This window comes from Lissotriton vulgaris, unplaced genomic scaffold (genome assembly GCF_964263255.1).
Source record: "Lissotriton vulgaris unplaced genomic scaffold, aLisVul1.2 SCAFFOLD_3144, whole genome shotgun sequence".
In the NCBI taxonomy this organism is placed as follows: Eukaryota; Metazoa; Chordata; class Amphibia; order Caudata; family Salamandridae; genus Lissotriton; species Lissotriton vulgaris.
In genome coordinates, this window is record NW_028246143.1 from 237,330 (window position 1) to 260,843 (window position 23,514).

Genomic DNA, 23,514 nt, shown 5'->3' on the forward strand with positions numbered 1-23,514 from the left:
CTCTTCCAGCAGTCCACCCGCCACTCTTCCAGCAGTCCCCCCGCCACTCTTCCAGCACTCCCCCGCCACTCTTCCAGCACTCCCCCGCCACTCTTCCAGCAGTCCCCCCGCCACTCTTCCAGCAGTCCACCCGCCACTCTTCCAGCAGTCCACCCGCCACTCTTCCAGCAGTCCACCCGCCACTCTTCCAGCAGTCCACCCGCCACTCTTCCAGCAGTCCACCCGCCACTCTTCCAGCAGTCCACCCTCCACTCCTCCAGCAGTACCCCCCCACTCCTCCAGCAGTACCCCGCCACTCTTCCAGCAGTCCACCCGCCACTCTTCCAGCAGTCCCCCGCCACTCTTCCAGCAGTCCCCCCGCCACTCTTCCAGCACTCCCCCGCCACTCTTCCAGCACTCCCCCGCCACTCTTCCAGCAGTCCCCCCGCCACTCTTCCAGCAGTCCCCCCGCCACTCTTCCAGCAGTCCACCCGCCACTCTTCCAGCAGTCCACCCGCCACTCTTCCAGCAGTCCACCCTCCACTCCTCCAGCAGTACCCCCCCACTCCTCCAGCAGTACCCCGCCACTCTTCCAGCAGTCCACCCGCCACTCTTCCAGCAGTCCCCCGCCACTCTTCCAGCAGTCCCCCGCCACTCTTCCAGCAGTCCCCCGCCACTCTTCCAGCAGTCCACCCGCCACTCTTCCAGCAGTCCCCCCGCCACTCTTCCAGCAGTCCCCCGCCACTCTTCCAGCAGTCCCCCGCCACTCTTCCAGCAGTCCCCCGCCACTCTTCCAGAAGTCCCCCCGCCACTCTTCCAGAAGTCCCCCCGCCACTCTTCCAGCACTCCCCCGCCACTCTTCCAGCACTCCCCCGCCACTCTTCCAGCACTCCCCCGCCACTCTTCCAGCACTCCCCCGCCACTCTTCCAACAGTCCACCCGCCACTCTTCCAGCAGTCCACCCGCCACTCCTCCAGCAGTACCCCCCCACTCCTCCAGCAGTACCCCGCCACTCTTCCAGCAGGCCCCCCGCCACTCTTCCAGCAGTCCCCCCGCCACTATTCCAGCAGTCCCCCGCCACTATTCCAGCAGTCCCCCGCCACTATTCCAGCAGTCCCCCACCACTCTTCCGAAAGTCTCCCGCCACTCCTCCAGCAGTACCCCGCCACTCTTCCAGCAGTCCACCCGCCACTCTTCCGAAAGTCTCCCGCCTCTCCTCCAGCAGTACCCCGCCTCTCTTCCAGCAGTCTACCCGACACTCTTCCAGCAGTCCCCCAGCCACTCTTCCAGCAGTCCCCCAGCCACTCTTCCAGCAGTCCCCCAGCCACTCTTCCAGCAGTCCCCCAGCCACTCTTCCAGCAGTCCCCCAGCCACTCTTCCAGCAGTCCCCCAGCCACTCTTCCAGCAGTCCCCCAGCCACTCTTCCAGCAGTCCCCCAGCCACTCTTCCAGCAGTCCCCCAGCCACTCTTCCAGCAGTCCCCCAGCCACTCTTCCAGCAGTCCCCCAGCCACTCTTCCAGCAGTCCCCCCGCCACTCTTCCAGCAGTCCCCCCGCCACTCTTCCAGCAGTCCCCCCGCCACTCTTCCAGCAGTCCCCCGCCACTCTTCCAGCAGTCCCCCGCCACTCTTCCAGCAGTCCCCCGCCACTCTTCCAGCAGTCCCCCGCCACTCTTCCAGAAGTCCCCCCGCCACTCTTCCAGAAGTCCCCCCGCCACTCTTCCAGCACTCCACCGCCACTCTTCCAGCACTCCCCCGCCACTCTTCCAGCAGTCCACCCGCCACTCTTCCAGCAGTCCACCCGCCACTCTTCCTGCAGTCCACCCGCCACTCTTCCAGCAGTCCACCCGCCACTCCTCCAGCAGTACCCCCCCACTCCTCCAGCAGTACCCCGCCACTCTTCCAGCAGGCCCCCCGCTACTCTTCCAGCAGTCCCCCCGCCACTATTCCAGCAGTCCCCCGCCACTATTCCAGCAGTCCCCCGCCACTCTTCCGAAAGTCGCCCGCCACTCTTCTGAAAGTCCCCCGCCACTCTTCTGAAAGTCCCCCGCCACTCTTCCGAAAGTCCCCCGCCACTCTTCCGAAAGTCCCCCGCCACTCTTCTGAAAGTCCCCCGCCACTCTTCCGAAAGTCCCCCGCCACTCTTCCGAAAGTCCCCCGCCACTCTTCCGAAAGTCCCCCGCCACTCTTCCGAAAGTCCCCTGCCACTCTTCCGAAAGTCCCCCACCACTCTTCTAGCAGTCCCTTGCTACTTTTCAGACAGTCCGCTGCCAACCTTCTGACAGTCCCCCCACCAGCCTTCTGACAGTCCCCCCACCAGCCTTCTGACAGTCCCCCCACCAGCCTGCCGACAGTCCCCCCACCAGCCTGCCGACAGTCCCCCCACCAGCCTTCCGACAGTCCCCCACCAGCCTTCCGACAGTCCCCCCACCAGCCTTCCGACAGTCCCCCCACCAGCCTTCCGACAGTCCCCCCACCAGCCTTCCAACAGCCCACCTTACCAGGCTTCCAACAGTCGCCCTGCCACCCTTCCAAGGACCCCAGCACTCTTCGATAGCCCTCGACACTCTTCGACAGCCCCTGCCACTCTTCGACAGCCCACCCCGCCACTCTTCGACAGCCCACCCCGCCACTCTTCGACAGCCCCTGCCACTCTTCGATAGCCCCCGCCACTCTTCGACAGCCCACCCCGCCACTCTTCGACAGCCCACCCTGCCACTCTTCTGACTGTCTCCAATCAGTTTCCTGGAAGGCTCCAGTCCCTTTTCCCACAGCTCTCTTGATGCCACTGTTTTGACAACGTTGCTACTCTTTGAAAATATTGCCATTCTCCGGATAATGTTGCGCCTCCTCCGATTAACTCTCTACTGATTTGTACAATCTCATCTACTCTTGGCAATCTTTACTTGTCTATAATGGCACTTTCCTCTGACAGTTTTTGTTTCTCGTGAAACAATACTTCAATGGTGGTTTGACAATCATCACCTTCCAAACAAACAATCTCATACTTGTCTTCTTTTTGAGCCATATCCCGCCTTTCTTAGAACAACTATGCTCTTTTTCTTCAACACACGGCTCCACTTCAGGTAATTTCCATGTTCTCTGTAGACACCTCTTGCTTTTTTCTGAGCTTTTCCCTGGCCTTTGCACAATTCCCATCTTCTGGTTGATCAACCAAGAGCCCCTTTTGCAGAGTATCGTCTCAGACCCCAAAAAACCTTCAGATTTTATTAATGTCAAGCCTCACTCACTGATAGGCACATTTCTTACGACTGCCCATCTCAAGCTTGAGGATAGAATGGCGGAGCGGGCTGCAGGTCGGTCCCTCACAGGGATTGCAATGTCGATAAAGTGTTGTAGGAAGCAACTTGTTTCTTCTGCATGATCTTTATAAACAGATGTACATGCAACGCATATCGTGCCAAGTAGTGCTACCTGAAGAGTGCTTGGACACACTCTGAAGACAGCCGATGCCGTCTACTCTAGGCTGGGTCGTCCTCTAAATCGTGCCACACAATCTTCGCCTCGCCAGCACCTTGTAAGGGAAATGATACTTATCCGGAGCATCTGTTGCTGTTGGTTCATCTGTCCTGAACATTCCTTTTATAGGCTCGGATGTTTGCAAGTTGTTTTTCTTCGAAGAATTATTTCGAGTCCCAGGATGCAATGCGACTTAACCCTTAGAGGGGAATGTACATGGGCTCCAACTCCATGCTACATTATTTCCGCATAGAGGCGGAGAGCAAGTATGGAGTGAATGCAGAATGGTGCACCACTGCACCACATGCACCGTGAAAGAGAAGAGATGTGCAAGCAGAACCACACGGGGAGGAGGGTGGGCCCACGAGAATCTACAGCACTGTAGGCCTTAAACTGCTGATTGCAAGGTAATGAACATATTCCGTTCATAGCATGTGCTGCTGCTGTTACACATGCTATGCATAGACTGTAAGCGGTACACCCAACAGGCGGTGGCCAGCGTGCAGATGAGGCAGATGAAAGAAACAAACTCCATAGGACTATCTGGCCAACTACAGCCTGCTGGCAGGCTAAGGTATCTACACAATAGTGATTAGTGAATGTGTGTGGGGTGACCAAAGGCTGCTTTATATAGGTCAGGTAGCCTAAAAATACCCAAATAAGTTCGTGGTTGCTGATTACATGCATATAGAGTTTGTCCTGGTAATAACAGGGAGGACTCTTTTTGCTTTATGGTACCAGGTTTGGATGAACTTTATCACCCGTCAGGCAATACCGGCCTTTGAAATAGGCAGGCTTTTGAAAGATTTTGTGAAGGCAGAAAGTAATTGATCAGACATGCGGAAGGGCTCTGTCCTGTTGAAGTAATACACGAGAGCGCATTTGACATAAAGGGTATGAAGAGCTCTCTCCAGTATGGAGTCTGGTTAAGGGAAAAAGACTGGCAGATCTACAGTATGATTGAGGTGGAACTGGGACAACACTTGGGGGAAAAACATAGGGCAACGGTCCATATCGCTTGGTAGGATTACTACTGGGGAAACAGGATGTGAGAGGACTGAACTAGGTTTGTGTCCTGCAATAGGAAATGTAACCCATATGACTAGTCACAGGTACAATCGTTCAATGCACATATAGCACATCAAATATGTAAAGGGATGGATGGTAGCCCTAAATACATGCAACGCCGTCTTTCAATCTTCCCCTGAAACACTGTCCTGCAGTTGAAGTTCCTCCCCTTCCTACTATCCGCTCTTTCTTATTCCCTTGCACCCGACAGGTCTTGAGGTGGGATTTTTGGATCACATGCAGGAACTCTACTAAAGAATATCAATTTCTGTTGATAATTCAGTTAAAGTTACCTGCCACGCCATTGATGCATCGGACATCTCTGTACGTCGCCTTTCAGAGAGCCCGGAGGGTCTGCGGCAGGTTCTGTTCGTAGACCGACCCTCTCACTCAGGAGCTTTTCTCACTAACCCATTCACGGACTATTCCTTTTCTGTATCCACATATGAATGAATGTATGTATGTAGTTTTGTGTAGCTCATTCCTGGGTAAAAAGCAGCTGTGCATTGTACAGGTCCATGGCAAAGATACTGCAACAAACAACTAAAATGACACTCATTGGGAAGTTTTATGCGTCTGCTGGAACGCTCATATGATCAGCCAGAGAAGTGACCGTTGAATAAACTATGCATCAAGTACCACTGACACTTGTAGTTACTTATCACCGCATATTTAATAATATACATGTCTATACTAATTTTTGGTAAGAACAGGATGCCCCCAGCAGTTTTGCACATCCCCTGCATATTAAATTCTGCATGCGTTGTCTCTAAATGGACCGCTTTTTTTTCTTCCCTTTATCTTTTTGGTACTAAGTCATTGGTGTTCAGTTATTTTATAGTATCTTTGCATTTTAAACATGTTGTTTTACTTAGATTTTATGTATTTTATTATAACTTTTTCTAAACTTGCCCTTTCTTCCGTTTTTGTAAAAGATTTTACTTAATCATACAATAAAGTTTCATACTAAATAACTAAAATGAAATGTGGGGTCTGGGAGCAGAGGTGGTCAGTTACTGCACGGTGATGAGGCGTTCTTTAAAGAGATACGTCTTTAGCGCATACGTAAATAGGATCACGGTTGGGGAGGTCCCGATGGATACATGGGTTTTATTCCTAAGCTGAAACATTGAGCCGAGACACTCATTCATCGGTCAGTTTGGCCACTACTATTCCCTCTGGTTTACAAAGGGGTGTGACCTGGGTTTAGCAAGGACTCGCAGAATGCGGGGGAACCTCGCCATGGAGGCTGCTCTTTCAATGTTTATCTGATTTCCATCCAGATCATGATAATCCCCCAAACTCTGCCTGTCTTACTTTGGAACTTTAGTCCTTTTTCAGCCTTTGCAGACCAGCTGGTACCACTAAATAATTGTCTTTATAAATGGAGAGTGGGCAGGTACTTGATGGTTTTTATCTGAAAATAAGATTGAGAGGTGGAGGGTGACGTTATATTTTTTATCAATAAAAATTTATTAAATAAAAAGAAATACGCTGTGCAATGGTTCTAAACAAGAATCAAAATACGAATTTCTGCTTCTGAAGCTCTATAAAGCTCTTCTCCTCAAAACCAAATAAGATTTTATCTCTCACCTGGCGTTCTTTCCATACTTCTGTTATGATTTTTTTATTTTATTCAGATCAACTCTTTCCATTGTCCTAGTGCCTCCTCTAAGGCCACTGCACCTTCACAGGCACTTCGCGATGATTTAGCGAGCTTTGCTCGGTCTAAAATCATCACCATCTATGAAAACATAAATGCAAAGAATGAATTAGCTTCGTGGCTCCTCAGAATTTACCACCTCACTCGTGATTTTACCATTTACCATCTCACTGTTGAGTCTTCAACTGGTGCAATCTCCTCCGTTCCTTCGATGAGGGAGGGTTAGGCTAGCCAAGATCGGATAACTCGAAAAGTAGGGTCCAAACAACATTGGTGCCCATGGACTTGAGACAGTCATCTGCAATGGAGTGGACCCAGTGATCAATGCCTCTTGAGCTTCTGGAATTGTCCTTCTACCTGATCACTACAAAAGATATCATTCGACCCGTAATTAAAATTCTGCTCTTGGTGATACGGACTGTCACTGCAAAGACAACGGAGACGTGTCTTCTTGTTAACCACCTTGAAGACCTAAATCTCTTAGATGAAGGCCAAGCTGGCTTTGAGGAATGCGAGCACCGAGTCTGGGCCAGTCATGTCAATGATGATGTATGGATTTGGCAAGATAGGCCAGCTGGCCTGCTGACGTAGACCTTTCATCAGCACTTCACCTGGTTAATCACTCAGCCCACACTGGCCACCTCAGAGGAGCAGGACCACTCCAGTCTTCTGTACCGAGCTTACCTCGTGGCGTCACTAAAGGCTCTGCACTTTATCCCAATTTCTTAAATTTTAACATCTCCTCTCCGTGAGCTCATCAGCTCCGACTTTAACACTATGAGACTTTAAGACTATGCTGACAATACCAGGCTTCTTGTTCCGTTTCATCGAAAGTCAGCCAACTCTACTGAGTACCTTAAATACTGCTTGCTTGCATAGCTGAAGGTGACAGCTGTTTAAAACTAAATGGTGAAAAAACTGGACATTTGTATTTGGGAAAGACATCTCTGGCTAAATCTTGAACGTTATGCCACATCTTCTGCGGCGGGTCGCTATCAACTTAAGGTGCTTAAAAACATTTCCCGTTCTTTCATCCTAAGAGCGTGCTTATTGTGCGGGTGACTGTTGTCGCACTGTGACGCCTTCAACGCCCCACATCGTTGTATTCGGAGAATGGCTTTACTAAGCTTCAACATCTTGAAAATGCAGCAGTAAAGACCTCATAAAAGGCATATCTTGCTTGCTCTTAACGTTTACTCCACAGACACCCAGTCAAGCAAGAATACAAGTTACAGGACTTTGTAACGTGCATAGGGGCTTGCACAGTCCCACCTTTCTGTCACTGAAGTTGATTCCCTATGTCCTCTTTCACGCCTTCCGGTGGGGTGTCCTCTCTTACCGGATATGCCCCACTTCCAACAAGTCCGAGTCGTAGGAAGGCTTCGGCCCCTTGGCCCTCAGTTCAATGACGCCCCCGGTGAGCTTTGCAACCTCTGAAATGTTTGAAAATTGAAAAAGGCCCAAAAGTTGATCCTGTTCTGTTAGCTGTTCCTTGCTTCCTGCTTGTGCTACGTAGAACTTTTATTTTCTAGCGCCAAAAGGCTGCCCCGGCAAATGATGAATTAAGGAAATAAAATAAATGAAACCGAAAAAGGGCAAGATGATATGTGGGATGAGGGGAAAGAAATTCATATAGCTGCTGCAAGCGAGACAACAAGGACCTGTAACTGAGAAGGGAAAGAAGCGGAGACAAACGGAGAGAACTGAGGGCGGAGTGCAACGCGCCCGGTCCAGGTTGCTCCGATAATACCCGGTGACCCCTTGACACCAGATGAAGTCCTCACACTGAGCAAGGTGCCCGGTCCTGGTTGCCCCGGTGATACCCGGCGGCCCCTGGACACCAGATACAGTCCTCACACTGAGCAAGGTGCCCGGTCCTGGTTGCTCCAGTGATACCCGGTGGCCCCTGGTGCCCGGTCCTGGTTGCTCCAGTGATACCCGGCGACCCTTGGACACCAGATGAAGTCCTCACACTGAGCAAGGTGCCCGGTCCTGGTTGCTCCGGTGATACCCGGCGGCCCCTGGACACCAGATGAAGTCCTCACACTAAGCAAGGTGCCTGGTCCTGGTTGCTCCAGTGATACCCGGCGGCCCCTGGACACCAGATGAAGTCCTCATACTGAGCAAGGTGCCCGGTCCTGGTTGCTCCAGTGATACCCGGCGGCCCCTGGATACTAGATGAAGTCCTCACACTGAGCAAGGTGTCCGGTGTCCTGTTCTAGAAGACAGCTCTGAACATGTAAGAGACTCTGAAACACAACGATCAGACAATGATGGCGTGCCAAGTGTCACCGCAATGACTACAGATGCCCTGGGGTGAATCTGTACATGGTAACTGTCCTGCCAGCACACACATTAGGCCTTGTGGGTTTGCTTGTGCACGGTCAGTGTGTGTTGACAGCGTAACTGTTGACCAGGGCTGGCAGGAGAGGGAATCCTGCAGGAACCTGGGCATGTTTGACCATAGAGCCCTGGTGATGGCACAGTAGAAGTTTGTTAGCTGTCGTTTGTACATTGTCAGCAGCACCATCATTATTTACCTTGCGGGGGCGGGCAACATTGTAGAGTGTTTGCGTACTTCGTAGAAGGCAGGATGCTACAACTAGCAGTGGGGTCAATATTTACAAGCGAGTCTCCTCTTGCAGACAATGTAAAGGCCGCAATCTGTGCATCATCCTCAGGTGGACTGTCCAGTGTATGAGCAGTGCAATAAAGATCATTGGAGCTCCCACACCTTGGAAGAGGCCACATACAGAAAGCGTTTCCATGGTGAAAGGAGCCCACAGCACAGGAGGGGACTAGAGTGAAGATAAGAAGGAGAGGTTCATTTTTCTCACAGTCTTCCCTGTGTTTGTTTTTATGTGAGTCCCTATCATGGGTCAGACCTGGCGTAGCATTCTTGGCCAATCCCACAGTGATGGACACATCAATAGATATGAGGCCAGAGTGGGCACATTAGATGGGGAGCAGGTGGCATCAGTAGCTCTAACTAAGCTGCCTTCAACTGGCACCGCGAACATGGCACATGCCTGAAATAGGACTTATCAAGCTGTTCCGATTAGTAGGTTTATCTTAGGGATGTACGTACCTGGGGAAAGTAGTGAATGTACTACAACGCTACAGAAAGGTGTAAAAGCTACAAGCTAATGGGGAAAAGTCATGCACATACCATATACATACACATACCTTATAGAACAAATCTCTAATGTTTGCAGTGGGAATGTATCTTGTTTTGATACCGCAGAGGTGAAATATACCATGCCACGGGTGTGGTCTTTGAAGGAAATGATTGAAAAGCCCTGGATTTCATGAGGGGAGTGCTTCTTTGACACAAGTAAAAGCCACTACAGACAATGGGCAGGATTGCAATTGCCAATAAGGGAGTTCTGTTTCAATTTCTGCATTACCTTGCCTCAGTATATTACTACCATCACTACATATGGAAACTGAGGAATTCCTGTTGAACCTCGGACAAAGTAGAGAGGCAGAGATTGCCACCTGGAGAGAGAAGCTTAGATACCCTGGGCTGTGGCCTCGATTATTTGCAGCACAGTTACAGTGGGTAGTTATCTAGGATACTATTGGTGGAATGTATGGCTCTAAGGTGAGAATTGGGAGAGAGAACAGAGGGGGAACTTCTGCAGCATGGGACCGAACTGAATGCTCCTCCAATTGACGGAGTGTGGAACACTGTTGGAATGGGAATATGAAGCGCACTGCTAGCGCGGTCCGCACACACCAATGAGGTTGTTGCTCAATTTAATAAAAAAAGGTGCCAATACTGGCTCTGCCGTCAATGACCGGTGGGCCAGGGCGGAAGCGGAGAAGGTAGGACTCTTTATGCCGCAGGAATTATGAACTCATTTCAAGAAATTAAGCACACACAAGAGGTTCCAGCTGGCTAATTTCTCGCCTATAGCTCTTAGACTTAGGGTAGAGCATACACTGTGTGTGAGCAGCGAGAGAGAGTCAGTGACCCAAGGGGCAGCGCAGACACTACTCACAAGAGGGAGTAGATGCAAAAAGCGGATGGTATTTAATAGGGCAATTACTGTCGTCGCTCATGTTATTTGACATGAGTTGAACGAAAATTAATCCAACTTGATTTTAATAGAAGTCTACACAACAAGAGATTCCACAGCTGCTGCTCTTCGACAGCCACAAATAGTAAGTGGTGGTGCTAGCACTTAAAAGCTCCGAATTATGATCCAACAGCTACCTAAGGCACCACTTAAAAAAAGGAACTACACAGCAGCCATCTCACACCACTGAGCGCCTTGTTCTATGAGATAGTCAGAAGACAGTGGTAGACACATACCCGTAGACGATGGAAAGTCAAGTCAAGTCAGGATTTATATAGCGCGCTACATTCCCAGAGGGTCTTAAGGCGCTTGAGGAATGGGGGGAGTTACTTGTCGAATATCCAAGTTTTAAGTTGCTTTCTGAATGCTAGGTGGTTCTGAGTAAGGCGAAGGTGGGTGGGAAGAGAGTTCCAAGTTTTAGCTGCCAGGTAGGAGAAGGATCTACCTCCCATGGTGGCTTTGTTGATGCGAGGTACGGTGGCAAGGGCTTGGTTGGAGGATCGTAGCTGACGGGAGGGGGTGTAGAAGGACAGTCGTGTGTTGAGGCATTCGGGTCCAAGTTCGTAAAGTGCTTTGTGTGCGTGGGTTAGGAGGCGGAAGGTAATCCTCTTATTTATGGGGAGCCAGTGGAGGTTTTTCAGGTGACCAGAGATGTGTTCTTTACGCGGGATGTCTAGTATGAGCCTGGCTGAAGCGTTCTGGATGCGTTGGAGTTTTTTCTGGAGTTTTGCGGTGGTACCGGCGTATAGGGTGTTTCCGTAGTCCAGGCGGCTCGTGACCAGTGCGTGAGTGACCGTTTTTCTAGTTTCGGTGGGGATCCAGCGGAATGTTTTTTTGAGCATGCGGAGAATGTTGAAGCAAGATGATGAGACGGCGTTGACTTGTCTGGTCATCGAGAGTGAGGAGTCCAGGATGGCGCCCAGGTTCCGTGCATGGTCCGTCGGGATGGGTCTTTGGTGAGTGAGAGGATCAGTTGAGTGTCGTCAGCGTAGGAGATGATGTTGAGATTGTGTTGGCGAGCGATGGCCGCGAGGGGGCTCATGTACACGTTGAAGAGGGTGGGGCTGAGTGACGATCCTTGCAGTACTCCGCAGATGACTTCAGAGGCCTCTGACTTGAATGGTGGGAGCCGGACTCTCTGGGTTCTTCCGGTGAGGAACGAGGTGATCCATTCCAGTGCTTTACCTTGGATTCCGACGTTTGTGAGGCGCTGTAGAAGGGTGCTATGACAGACTGTATCAAAGGCAGCGGAGAGGTCGAGGAGGATGAGGGCGACTGTGTCTCCGTTATCCAGTAGAGTGCGAATGTCGTCCGTTGCTGCGATAAATGCAGTCTCAGTGCTGTGTTTGGCTCGGAATCCGGACTGTGAGGAGTCGAGGGATTTGTTGGTTTCGAGGAAGGTGGCGAGCTGGTTGTTGACAGCTTTTTCGATGACTTTGGCCGGGAAAGGAAGAAGCGAGATGGGGCGGTAGTTTTTGAGTTTGGTGGGGTCAGCTGTGGGTTTTTTCAGAAGGGCGCTGAGTTCTGCGTGTTTCCAGCTTTCCGGGAAGGTGCCGGAGTTGAGGGAGCAGTTGATGACGTCACGGAGGTGTGGAGCTATGATGGAGTCTGCTTTGTTGAAGATGTGGTGAGGGCATGAGTCAGTTGGGGATCCTGAGTGGATGGAGTTCATCAGGCGGATGGTGTCCTCAGTGGAGATTGCGTTCCAGTCGTTAAGGATTTTCAGGGGGGTTGAAGGTCCTGCAGAAGGTTGAGTGGGTTGGTCTCCGGGTCGGTTGTCGAAGCTGTTGTGGATGTCTGCGATTTTGTTGTGGAAGAAGGAAGCTAGGGAGTCGCAGAGGGCTTGGGAGGGGGTGATGTCGGAGTTGGCTGATGGGTTGGTAAATTCTTTGACGATGTTGAATAATTCCTTGCTGTTGTGGGCGTTGTTATCTAGTCGGTCTTTGAATGCGGCTTTCTTGGCGGACCGAATTAGTTGGTGGTGTATGCGGGTGGCGTTTTTGAAGGCGTTCCTAGTGCTGGTGTTTGGGTCTTTTTTCCAGGCCTTCTCGAGGGAGCGACAGAGTTTCTTCGATTTCTTAAGATCATCGTTGAACCAGGAGGCGTTTTTGCTGCCTAGTTTGATTTGACGTTTTTTCAACGGTGCTAAGATGTCGGCACTGTTGGATAGCCAAAGGGTGAGGTTAATGGCTGCTTGGTCGGGGTTTGAGGAGTGGATAGGGGGGTTTTGAAGGAGCGCTGAGGAGATCTGGTCGATGGTGAGTTTGTTCCAATTTCTACGCAGGGTGGGTTGCGGATGGTTGTGGATTGTGGTCTTATTGTAGATAAAGTGAACGCAGCTGTGGTCCGTCCAATGAAGAGCTGTGGTGTGGCTGAATGAGACATGTTTGCTGGAGGTGAAGATAGGGTAGAGTGTGTGACCTGCAATGTGGGTGGGGGTAGTGACAAGTTGTTTGAGTCCAAGGTTGGCGTGGTTGTCCAGAAGGGTGGTGGCGCTGTTGTCATTACTCTTTTCCAGGTGAAAATTGAGATCTCCCAATAGAATGTAGTCCTCGGAGGGGAGGGCGTGTGGGGTGATAAAGTCAGTGATGTCGTCACTGAATTGTGCACAGGGTCCCGAAGGAAATTATCAACATCAAACCACCAACAGAACACGTTGATGAAGCGGCTGAAAAGAAGTTTAATTCAATGAAGGCGGATATGAACACGCCAGTAACCGACTGGATAAGGTAGGGACGGAAGATCCGAGGAATCGTCCGACAGACGAAGATTGCAAAATAGTTTGTCCTCGAACACAGACTTGGAAGAGAGAAGTCAATGCAATAACAGCGTTTTTGAGCTGTCAGAAAACAAAGATGTGCAGTAAACAAAGGGAGACGGCCAGCCAGGCAAAGCATCACAGGTTATTTAATTAAAATGATAGACGGAGCATCCATTTTGTGTTCTAGAGAGGGACTGAAAGAGTAACCCAAAAGAGGGATTGTAGGAAAGGAAACAAAAGAGAATAGTGAACAACCACAAAACTAGGATAGCACCTAGCCATATCACTATATTCTGTTGCATGGTTGCTACCCATATAACCGTACTTCTCAATCCCATCCAGACTAACAAGGAGTGTACATCACGCACACTGACCACAGCATAAGAAACATCAAGGTGATGTCTCTAAATGTAGGTCGGTGAACGAACTTCAATAAGAAGAAGAACAAAACAAACTGCTGAAATCTAATTACAGAGGCCTAAGGATGCTGTACATTCACTACAAGCATAAAGCAAGTAAATAGGGAAGACAAAGATATTGGCGGGTCGACACTGGACGATGGACAAATGAAACCTGACAAGTATGTTGATAAGCACAGAGGCTTCTAGAGCAACATCATGACTAGATTTCCCCCATGAACCCTGAAGGCTGAAAAGCAAAATAAAGAACACATATTTGACTCATAAGTGCATAGGAACAGATTTTTCAGATCACTTTTAAATGAATGGTGCAAGTATATGTGAAAACAGGCTTGGAGGTTGGATGGTGAAAGCAGAGGTCTTGGACAACTACTTCTGAAAGCACCAACTAGAATTGAAAAGCAGACAAATGGAAAATGAAGACCAGATACCCCTTATTTGAAGAAACTATGGGGGAAGGTCAAGAATAAAATTATTGCAAAATATATAATTAAACAACCAACAGTACAAGCAATCATCTAACACATTATGGACAGGCTGCAAGGCAGATCTAGGTGAGGAAATAATGAGATGTTGGGAATAGAAAAGCAAAATAGGGAATAGAAAAGCATAACAGGGAATAGACAATCACAACACTAGGAGTCTATTAAACCGCAAATTAAGAAAGTTGATGAGACTTATAATAAACTAGTAAGAAGCTACAGCCATGGATTCTGACCAAGTAGGACCTTAGAAATCTATTTACAACTTGAATGAAGTATCGACTTTAGGCGAAAAAAGAAAAGCACTATGAGCAAGGACAAAAGAAAATTCACAAAAAAACAGAAGAATACTGCCTGCCCAAGAAAGAAAAATAAGTACATATCTGGAACACCAGCCTTAAGGAAACAAAATGGTGACTTAGTGATTCAACAAAAATAAATAACTAGCATCCTTCCTCCCAAATCTCTGAGACCTATCATTGATCAGTTATAAAAACTCAGTCTCATGAAAGTCTGCCTGAAGTAGCCATTTCTAGTAGGGAAGAACGGATAAAGTCAGAAAAACTAACAAAACAGGTTATCAAAAGGGCTGTATAAGATACAGGATCTCAGGGAATTCACTCGAGCAGGACAGCTTCACCCCACAATTTTTCAAAACATGATTACTCAAGTACATTGCTCTATACAGATACGCTTAATGGATGGGTGACATAAGAGTTGAATTCAAAGGGCTGGGATATCAGCAATGCCCAAACCCAACAAAATAGTTCTTCCTGTAAATGCTTTAGGTACATTCTATATTTAATACAAAGACCAAAACGGTCTTTCATGCACTTGTGCCAAGGTTGAAGACAGTACCTAGCCCACTGCAATCAACAAGAGTGTGCTCTGTCACTTATCGTCATATTGTGCACCTATGCTGCTACATATACTCTGGAATACATAAAATGAAGTAAAAGCCAATAATGCATTCTCATTTCATAAAATGATCAACGATGGTAAATCAACCAAGTGGAACTACCTATTTGGCCAGATAAACTATGCAGGTTTCACATATTAACATTTCTCAAGATCGATTTCTGACATTGCTATGTTGAGACCTATCCAGTATTGGATAAAGCTCTGGACCAATCAGCATCTACGTCCCTATATGGATTGCATTAGAATCATATTAGATGATCCCCATGTTGGGAAGATCCCCTGGCTTAACCATATTAAAAATTGGTTATTCAAGTTAGGTCTGGGAGGTTTTTGGCTACAGCCCTCCGCACTACCCAAAGTTGCTCGGGAGAAGCTGAAAACGTCCTACTGGAATTATGCATTAGGAGTAAAACTTTCTGCTGCAACCCCAGGCGCCCTGGTAGATTCCTTCTTGATGTTCAAATGTGAACCTGAGTATGAGCAATACCTCAATATGGTTATCAACCCTGCACTACGTGCACTTTATGTTACATTTAGATTGGGCATATTACGGTTGGCTATGTTTACCCATTTGTGGACGAAAAAAGTAGACACATCTAATTTGTGTCCGACTGGTTATCAAGTTCCAGAGAATATTGAACATGTGCTATTTTACTGTAAGGCCTATGCTACACAATGCACATATTAGATTACCCTTAGTAAACTTCTTAGTTTTAGGAACTGCCATACAGCTCTTGGAATAAGACAAACCAACACTAGAGACTGTGTGGTTTATTAATTCGCAAGATACCTGTTGGCAATATGGTATATTAGGTTGAATATAGTCTTATAGCCCGCCGTAGCAGGCTATACTGGCTATTAAAGGCCCGCTGAATCGTTAAAGGCCCGAGCCGAAGGCGAGGGACTTAAACAAGACAGCGGGACTTTAATTGCTGGAATAGCCCTGCTACGAAGGGCTATAAGGCTATTAGAACATTCTGCCACTAGAGGGCAGAATGTTCTAACAAATTAAACAAAGGGTTCTCGAAGCTCGAAGGGATATAAATCCCCTCGAGCTTCGAGAAGCCTTCGTAGAACATTGGAATGTTGCTCTGCGGGCCTTTAACGGCCCTAGAAGCAGGGAACACTCCATTGTCTGCAATGGAGCTCCCAACATTCAAATGTTCTAATGCTTCTTAAAATTTCATATTTCGTGCATACTAAATGTACTGTTTCAATTGTACCTATGATTGGTTTTGTACCCTTTTATCTAAAGGTTCATTTTTCCTCTTTGTAAATGATTTTATCTTTGGGATGTTTCATCCAACTTCTAGTATCTTTTTTTACTATAATATTAAGGATCTTAACAAATGTATAATTAGCCTTGTATTGTTGGACCATAATTTCCCACAGGACTTATTTTTACCTAGAAATATTTTCTCACAATGAAATTGCAGGTTTTATTTCATCTCTATTTTAAATGCATATAATGTACCTTTTATGGCTTTATTCAACCGAAATAAAGGAAATATGATGATGAAACACTTCACACTGGGGAATGAGACAGGAATGCCCTCTGTCACAGCTCTCTCTGGTATATCACTGGATTGTCTGGTGGTGATTGTGTGCTAAAAGGGACACATATAGGAGGCCAGACACCAGCAGCAAACCTGAAGGACATGCTCCACTCCAAAGAGATGATGAAATGCTTCAATACTGGGAGGAATTGATTTAAGAGCAAACTTCCTAGAGATATCAGAGAATAAGATTCACTGGAGCAAAAGCAAAGGTAATCCTATGACATCTTACAGCCTGAAATCCCCATTAAACATCAACTATTTCACGATTGAAAAACTCTCAAGTACCTGAGAATCAAACCAAAAAAGTGTGGGTAACATGATCGTTAATAATTGGGGGAAAGGAGGTACATTCCATTAACGCAACATAATAAACGCCAAATATCACATTAGGGTAGGAAACAAATGATAAGAATCCGACCTGCAAAAACATTAAACAATGTTTTCAGGAAGCTACTGCTGTCAACACACACAATCCCACAGGGTATCGACATGCAAATGAAAAGGTACATTTGGAGAGGTGCTAAACTAAGACTAAATGCATTTTAGATACAAAAAGGCAGATGAGTTCAAAACAAAAAAACAAAAGGTGATGGGAGGAATGCTGGCATTAAGTCAACCCACTGGCAATCTCACAGGGTAGCATTTCAACCCATCGTCCTTTTGCCTATCACGCCACCTAAGTTTGGACCCAGCCATATGCAAAGCCTGCTTGACCCTGTTCAATCAGAACAACCCGCCTCCACTTTAGGCCAGATTGGTGCTGTACCAGAACTCAAGCAACTAAAACTGTTTCACCCTTGCTTTCTGTGCCACTGGCACCAAGCTGTACCAGACTGATGAGCGCTAACCAGGCCAAAACTGGTCTTGGGTTTCTTGCACCATACCTAGAACTACTACACAGGCCCGCAAGAATAAGGAAACTGCATTACTGAAAACAATGAGGAGAAAAGTCACTGACTGTGGCTAAGCAGTGTAGACCAAGTGTTGAGCAAGGGACAACCCAAAACATGAGGCCTAGCTGAAGTTAGGTAGGTATATAGTTCATTTTGAAAAGACAATATCTAGATCAGTGGTCTTAACCAGAGGTCCGCAGACCGCAAGGGCTCTGACGCTCCTACTTAGGGAGTGTGCAACTGTTAACAAAATTAAATATTATTAACTGACTAATAAAGTACGTGTACATAAAAGCTACATTTTAAGTTTTAAAACGCTTGGTAAAGGAATTCAAATTACAATTACATTGGCATACTTTTCTTGATTAATGGGAACAGAGCAGGTACAGCAATGGAGTCAAGAATGGATGATTGACCTCCTCAAGCGAAGAAGCCTTGCTATGCGCGGACAAACAAGTGAGTGACAATGTCTAGCATGTTGCTCCATCTTTAAAAACCAAACTACATTGTGAAAAGCTCCAACTTACCCACTGCAATAAAAATTTCGATCTTCTCTTTTTGGTATTTGTTATTTAAATAAAATATTTTGCAACTTGTGTCTTTGATGGATACTGGTTTCAGTATTTTTGTTTTGGGATTCAAATCATAGTAATTGCTTAGGTCGGGTTCCTAGGTTCCAGGGGGGATTGAGTGGGGGTTCACAGAACTCAAAATACTAAGAACCATCGATCTAGATTGCTTACTCTATATAACGGGTCGACAGTCAGATCACAAAGACGACCATTTGTAAACTGTAAAGCCCCACAAGGAAGAACGCAGAACAACAACCCAGCCGTGTGCTGTACCAAAGGATTTTATATAAACCCATATGGGCTCCCTTAAGACAAAACTATCACATGATTCCCCTCTGGGTTCTGCCTTCATCAACTGCCCCGATATCACCGATGTGGGACTGAAAAGCACTGTACGCAGAGTCATGCTCTAGAACAGGGGTACTCATAGTACGGCCCGCGGGCCTGTGGCGGCCCGGCAAGCCTTTCCTGGCGGCCCGCGGACCCCCGAGACATCATACCTGTGTTTAACGTTTTTTTTGTAAGTGTCTGCAGCAGCGCGAGAGACTGCTGCTCTGTGGGAGCTGCCGGCCGGGCGATCCAGGCAATGGCCAGAGTAAAGCTGCAGGGGCCTAAGAAGAGGTGAAATACAAAGGCCACATTAACATGCAAATGGCCTGTTAAGTGCTCGGGTGCGGCTGTGAGTTGTGTGCGCCCCACATGGTGAGATGACAGAGGGAGTGGGAGGGAAAGGGAGGGGGAGGGGGACGGAGAGGGAGAGAGAGAGAGTGAGAGGGAGTGAGTGAGTGGGAGGGAGGGAAGGAGTGAGTGGGAGGGAGGGAGGGAGGGAAGGAGTGAGAGGGAGGGAGGGAAGGAGTGAGTGAGAGGGAGGGGGGAGGGAGTGAGAGGGAAGGAGTGGGAGGGAGGGAGGGGGTGAGAGAGAGGGAGTAAGTGAGAGGGAGTGAGTGAGTGAAAAGGAGGGAGTGAGTGAAAAGGAGGGAGTGAGAGGGAGTGAGTGGGAGGGAGTGAGTGAGTGAGAGGGAGTGAGTGAGAGGGAGGAGTGAGTGAGTGAGAGGGGGGAGGGAGTGAGAGGGAAGGAGTGGGAGGGAGGGAGTGAGAGGGAGGGAGTGAGTGAGTGAGAGGGAGTGAGTTAGTGAGTGAGAGGGAGTGAGTGAGAGGGAGTTAGTGAGTGAGAGGGAGTGAGTGAGAGGGAGTGAGTGAGTGAGAGGGAGTGAGAGAGTGAGTGAGTGAGAGAGAGTGAGTGAGTGAGAGTGAGTGAGTGGGAGAGGGAGGGAGGGAGTGGAGAGGGAGGAAGGGAGTGAGAGGGAGGGAGGGAGTGAGAGGGAGGGAGAGAGTGAGAGGGAGGGAGGGAGTGAGAGGGAGGGAGAGAGTGAGTGAGAGAGAGTGAGTGAGAGGGAGTGAGTGAGAGGGAGGAGTGAGAGGGAGGAGTGAGAGGGAGGAGTGAGAGGGAGAAGTGAGTGAGAGGGAGGGAGGGAGTAAGGGAGGGAGGGAGTAAGTGAGTGAGAGGGAGGGGGGGGGAGGGAGTGAGAGGGAAGGAGTGGGAGGGAGGGAGGGAGGGAGTGAGAGAGGGAGTGAGTGAGAGGGAGGGAGTGAGTGAGTGAAAAGGAGGGAGTGAGTGAAAAGGAGTGAGTGAGTGAGAGGGAGTGAGTGAGTGAGAGGGAGTGAGTGAGAGGGAGAGAGTGAGAGGGAGAGAGGGAGTGAGAGGGAGGAGTGAGTGAGAGGGAGTGAGTGAGTGAGAGGGAGGAGTGAGTGAGTGAGAGGGAGGAGTGAGTGAGTGAGAGGGAGGGAGGGAGTAAGTGAGTGAGAGGGAGGGGGGAGGGAGTGAGAGGGAGGGAGTGAGAGGGAGGGAAAGGGAGGGAGACTGATAGGGAGTGAGATTGAGGGAATGGGAGGGAGACTGATGGGGAATGACATGTAGGGAACGGGAAGGAGACTGATGGGGAGTGAGATTGAGGGAAAGGGAGGGAGACTGATGGGGAGTGAGATGGAGGGAAAGGGAGGGAATTGAAGGGAGAGAGAGGGAAAGGGATGGAGAGGGAAGGAAAGGGTGGGAGAGGGAGGGAAAGAGAGGGAGTGAGAAGGAGGGAAAGGGAGGGAGACGGAGAGGGAGTGAAAGGGAGGGAGAGGGAGGGAGAGGGAGGGAAATGGAGGGAGATGGAGAGGGAGTGAGAGGGAGGGAAATGGAGGGAGAGGGAGGGAAAGGGAGTGAAAGCGAGTGAGACGGAGAGTGAGAGGGAGGGAGACGGAGAGGGAGAGAGAGAGGGAGTGAGAGAGAGTGGGAGTGAGAGAGAGGGAGTGAGACAGAGAAAGACAGGAGAGAGGGAGGGAGAGAGGGAGAGAGAGCTAGAGAAAGGGAAAGAGCTATAGAGAGGGAGGGAGACCGAGAGAGAAAGAGAGAGAGAGATGTGTGTATGCCGTGACAGCTCAGTGGACGAAGGTGTCCGCTGCAGGGACCTGTGATCAACCTCATTGTCAGTTTTATGTTGTTGCTCTAGCCCCGCCCCTCCCCCACTGACCCCGCCCCCCACCAATGCGGCCCTCGGACACAAACCAAACTGTAAATTTGGCCCCCGAGAGAAAGTTTGTGAGTACCCATGCTCTAGAATATCCCATCCCATTTACACCCAAAGCCCTAAAGATGAAAGCGCTCTTAAGACGCAACAAAGGCAAATACCTTCAAAAGGGCTCACACCCAGCAACAACATTAACATTATTTTTCTGGATTATATTAGCAAAACAAAATCCTAATTTAACAATGCTGAAAAATCTTTAATAAAGAAGATGTTAATTAAAAAGAGACTCACAAAATCTATATTAAGCTGTGCACAGATATACTCGCCTCGTACTCAGGTGGAGGTCACTCCATGCTTAATTTGAGTAGGTGATTTCAGGTGCTCAGCACCTGCACTTCTTTCACAGGGTCGGGACTACAATTTTTGCACCTGCAGGTGTTGGTCTCAATATAAATAGTTCAAATTCAAAATAAAAAGAATAGCAAACATTGCACAGCGACTGACTGGTAAATGTTCAGAGGCAGGCCGGCATACGCCTGCCCAGGCAGGCATGATTGTGTATCACCACAATCGTGATGATGTCATCATGCTGATCACAAATCCAAGAAGTTATCGACAAACTATGGCTTGCATTCTATTCCCCAAGTCTGCTGCACCCTGTCACTGCCTAAGCCTAAACCTCCCATTGGATAATTGTAGCTGGGGGCTGGCTCATGACGGAGTTGAAGCAAGGAAGCTGCAAGGGCACATTTGGAACTTGGGAGTGTGGGTCCTTGAGGAAGAATAAATGAAAGCAAGTGTGGACTTTTCACTTGTTGCGTAGCCAGAGTAGCATATCTGGCAGCCCTTCATTGCTGCTATGCTCGATGCGGCCCAACACAACTTTTGTGCGGCATGGGGTCACCTGTAGAATCTGTGCGCTGCACCCTAGCATGGTATTTGCTGAGCGTGAATGAGTCCAGTAGGCAGGACAGCCATACTTACCGCAATGGCAGCATAACTGCTGGGGACAATGCCTGTGCTGTAAGCAGGATGGGTTACAGCAAGCAGAGGGCAGGGTTAAAATGAATAGGGGGCAAATCAGAAATACAGGGTGTGACAACGATGATAGAAAACAATTAGAGAAGTGAGAGGATAGACTCTTAGACAAAGACTTAGGGGACAGACAACAGATCAAGGTTAGAAGATAGAGACTGAGGCATTGAGAGTGTTGAAAGTGGGACTCACCAGAGGAAGACATGAGCGGTGGCCTCCTTGGCAAAAGTTTCAGCACCTGTACTTCTCTTTTTACAAATTAAGCTATGAGGGCACTGTATACATACTCTTATGCAGAAGAGTCAGTATCTCACTAAAGGGACTCAGCATGATATGGGTTGTGCATCAGCCACTAAATGCACAGCTTCTAAATTCATCAAGAGCACAAGTGTCCTGTAAAGTGTCACACCTCTTTCAGACCTTTGTACTCACAGCTCCCTAAAGTGCCAGTTTCAGCACAGAGGGCCAGATGTACGACCATTTTTACATGCGCAAATGGGTTAGCAAACCCGTTTGTGCAGGTAAAAAAAGCCCGGGGAATGTACAAACCCTATTTTGCTCTCGCAATTTTTTGTGACTCGCAAAATAGGGTTTTGCGACTCGCTATTAAGAAGGGGCATTCCCTTACCAATAGCGAGCACAACCCTAGGTAAGAGTGCGTCCGCAATTGTGGTCGCAAAACACTTGCAAATTACCACCCTCTTCATGAGGGTGGTAATGCACTCGCAAAAGGTTAGGGGTCCCCCGGGGACCCTTTCACTTTTCCAAATGCAGGGGGATATGTTTTTAAGGGCTTGCAGTGGTCCCCTGCCTGCCCTTAACAAATGAAAAGAAAACGTTTCCAAATTATTATTTTTTTGCTTTAAATGCATCCCATTTTCCTTTAAGGAAAACGGGCTGCATTAAAAAAACCTGCTTTATTTAAAAGCAGTCCCATACATGGTGTTCTGCTGAGCCCAGCAGGCCACCATACCTGGGAGGGCGTGCCATTCCCAAAGGGGTTGCAAATTGCAAGAGTCTCATTAATATTCATGAGCCTCTCAATTTGCGACCCCGTTGGGAATCGCTAACAGTCTGAAAAACACTGTTGTACAATGGTAATAGCGCCTCGCAAATTGTGAGTCTCACAAAACTCGCAATTTGCGAGGCGCTATTTCCACGGTTGTACATCTGACGGCTCTTACTATCTTTAGCACAAGACAGCTCTCAGTGTGTGCACAGTGCTTAATACAAAGCTATTAATAAGGCATTTAGCCTGGAGAGCGACCAAGTTCAGTGCTCACACTCCCCTATTGCACAAAGAGCAGCAGATCACATGCACACAGGTGCTACTAAACGGCTGCCGAGTGCCATGAATAAACATGCGAGGGGTCAGACAACGCAGCTTTCCCCAAATTACCTGTCGCTGCATCTCCTCGATCTGTCTTTGGGGGATGCCGTGCAGAATGGTGATCATGTCAGGGATTTTATCTTCTGGGATAACAACGGCGGCCCTGGAAATAAGCATTTAGAATAAAGAAGAGGCAGAAGCGCTGGTTAATGACGAGAGAAATGTTTAGGCACAATCCATCCATTACTAAACATCAGCATACTGAATAAGTAACAGTTTTAAAACGTACTCAATTGCAATCGTACCGTCAGATCTGCTCTAAGAGGCACATACGTCTGCCTGATCTGTTATCTGTAAACAAAATGTATTTCATAAGTCGGTAGCCTTTTTACTTGTGTGGTCAACTAGATGTCTGGTCACTCGGCCCCTAGTGGTGACTCGTCAGCATCAGGAGCCAGTCTTTATACGTGGTCACAGGAGCGAAGACTGATCACAGGGAGATGTGATCTTGGGATGAGATATGATTTGTGGAGCAAATGTGAACGAGAGATGGGATGGCATGTGATCGAGGGATGGGATGGGATGTGATCGGAGGGATTGGATGGGATGTGATCGGAGGGATTGGATGGGATGTGATCGGAGGGATGGGATGTGATCTGATCGGAGGGATGTGATTGGAGGGATAGGATGGTATGTGATTGGAGGGATGGGATGTGATTGGAGGGATGGGATGTGATCGAGGGATGGGATGTGATCGGAG

The 23,514-nt window shown here is 48.5% G+C and overlaps 1 protein-coding gene across 1 annotated transcript in view; it reads right to left on the minus strand.

The window, feature by feature from the left end:
- Window positions 1–22,917, minus strand: part of LOC147666131 (exostosin-2) — a gene marked incomplete at its 5' end in the record, with an annotated part of 199,490 nt that extends 176,573 nt beyond the window's left edge. Inside the window, one exon of the mRNA XM_086949279.1 lies at window positions 22,824–22,917. Within this exon, the coding sequence (XP_086805405.1) occupies window positions 22,824–22,917 (94 nt within the window). The remainder of the gene's footprint in view (window positions 1–22,823) is intronic.
- Between the last annotated feature and the right edge of the window lie 597 nt (window positions 22,918–23,514).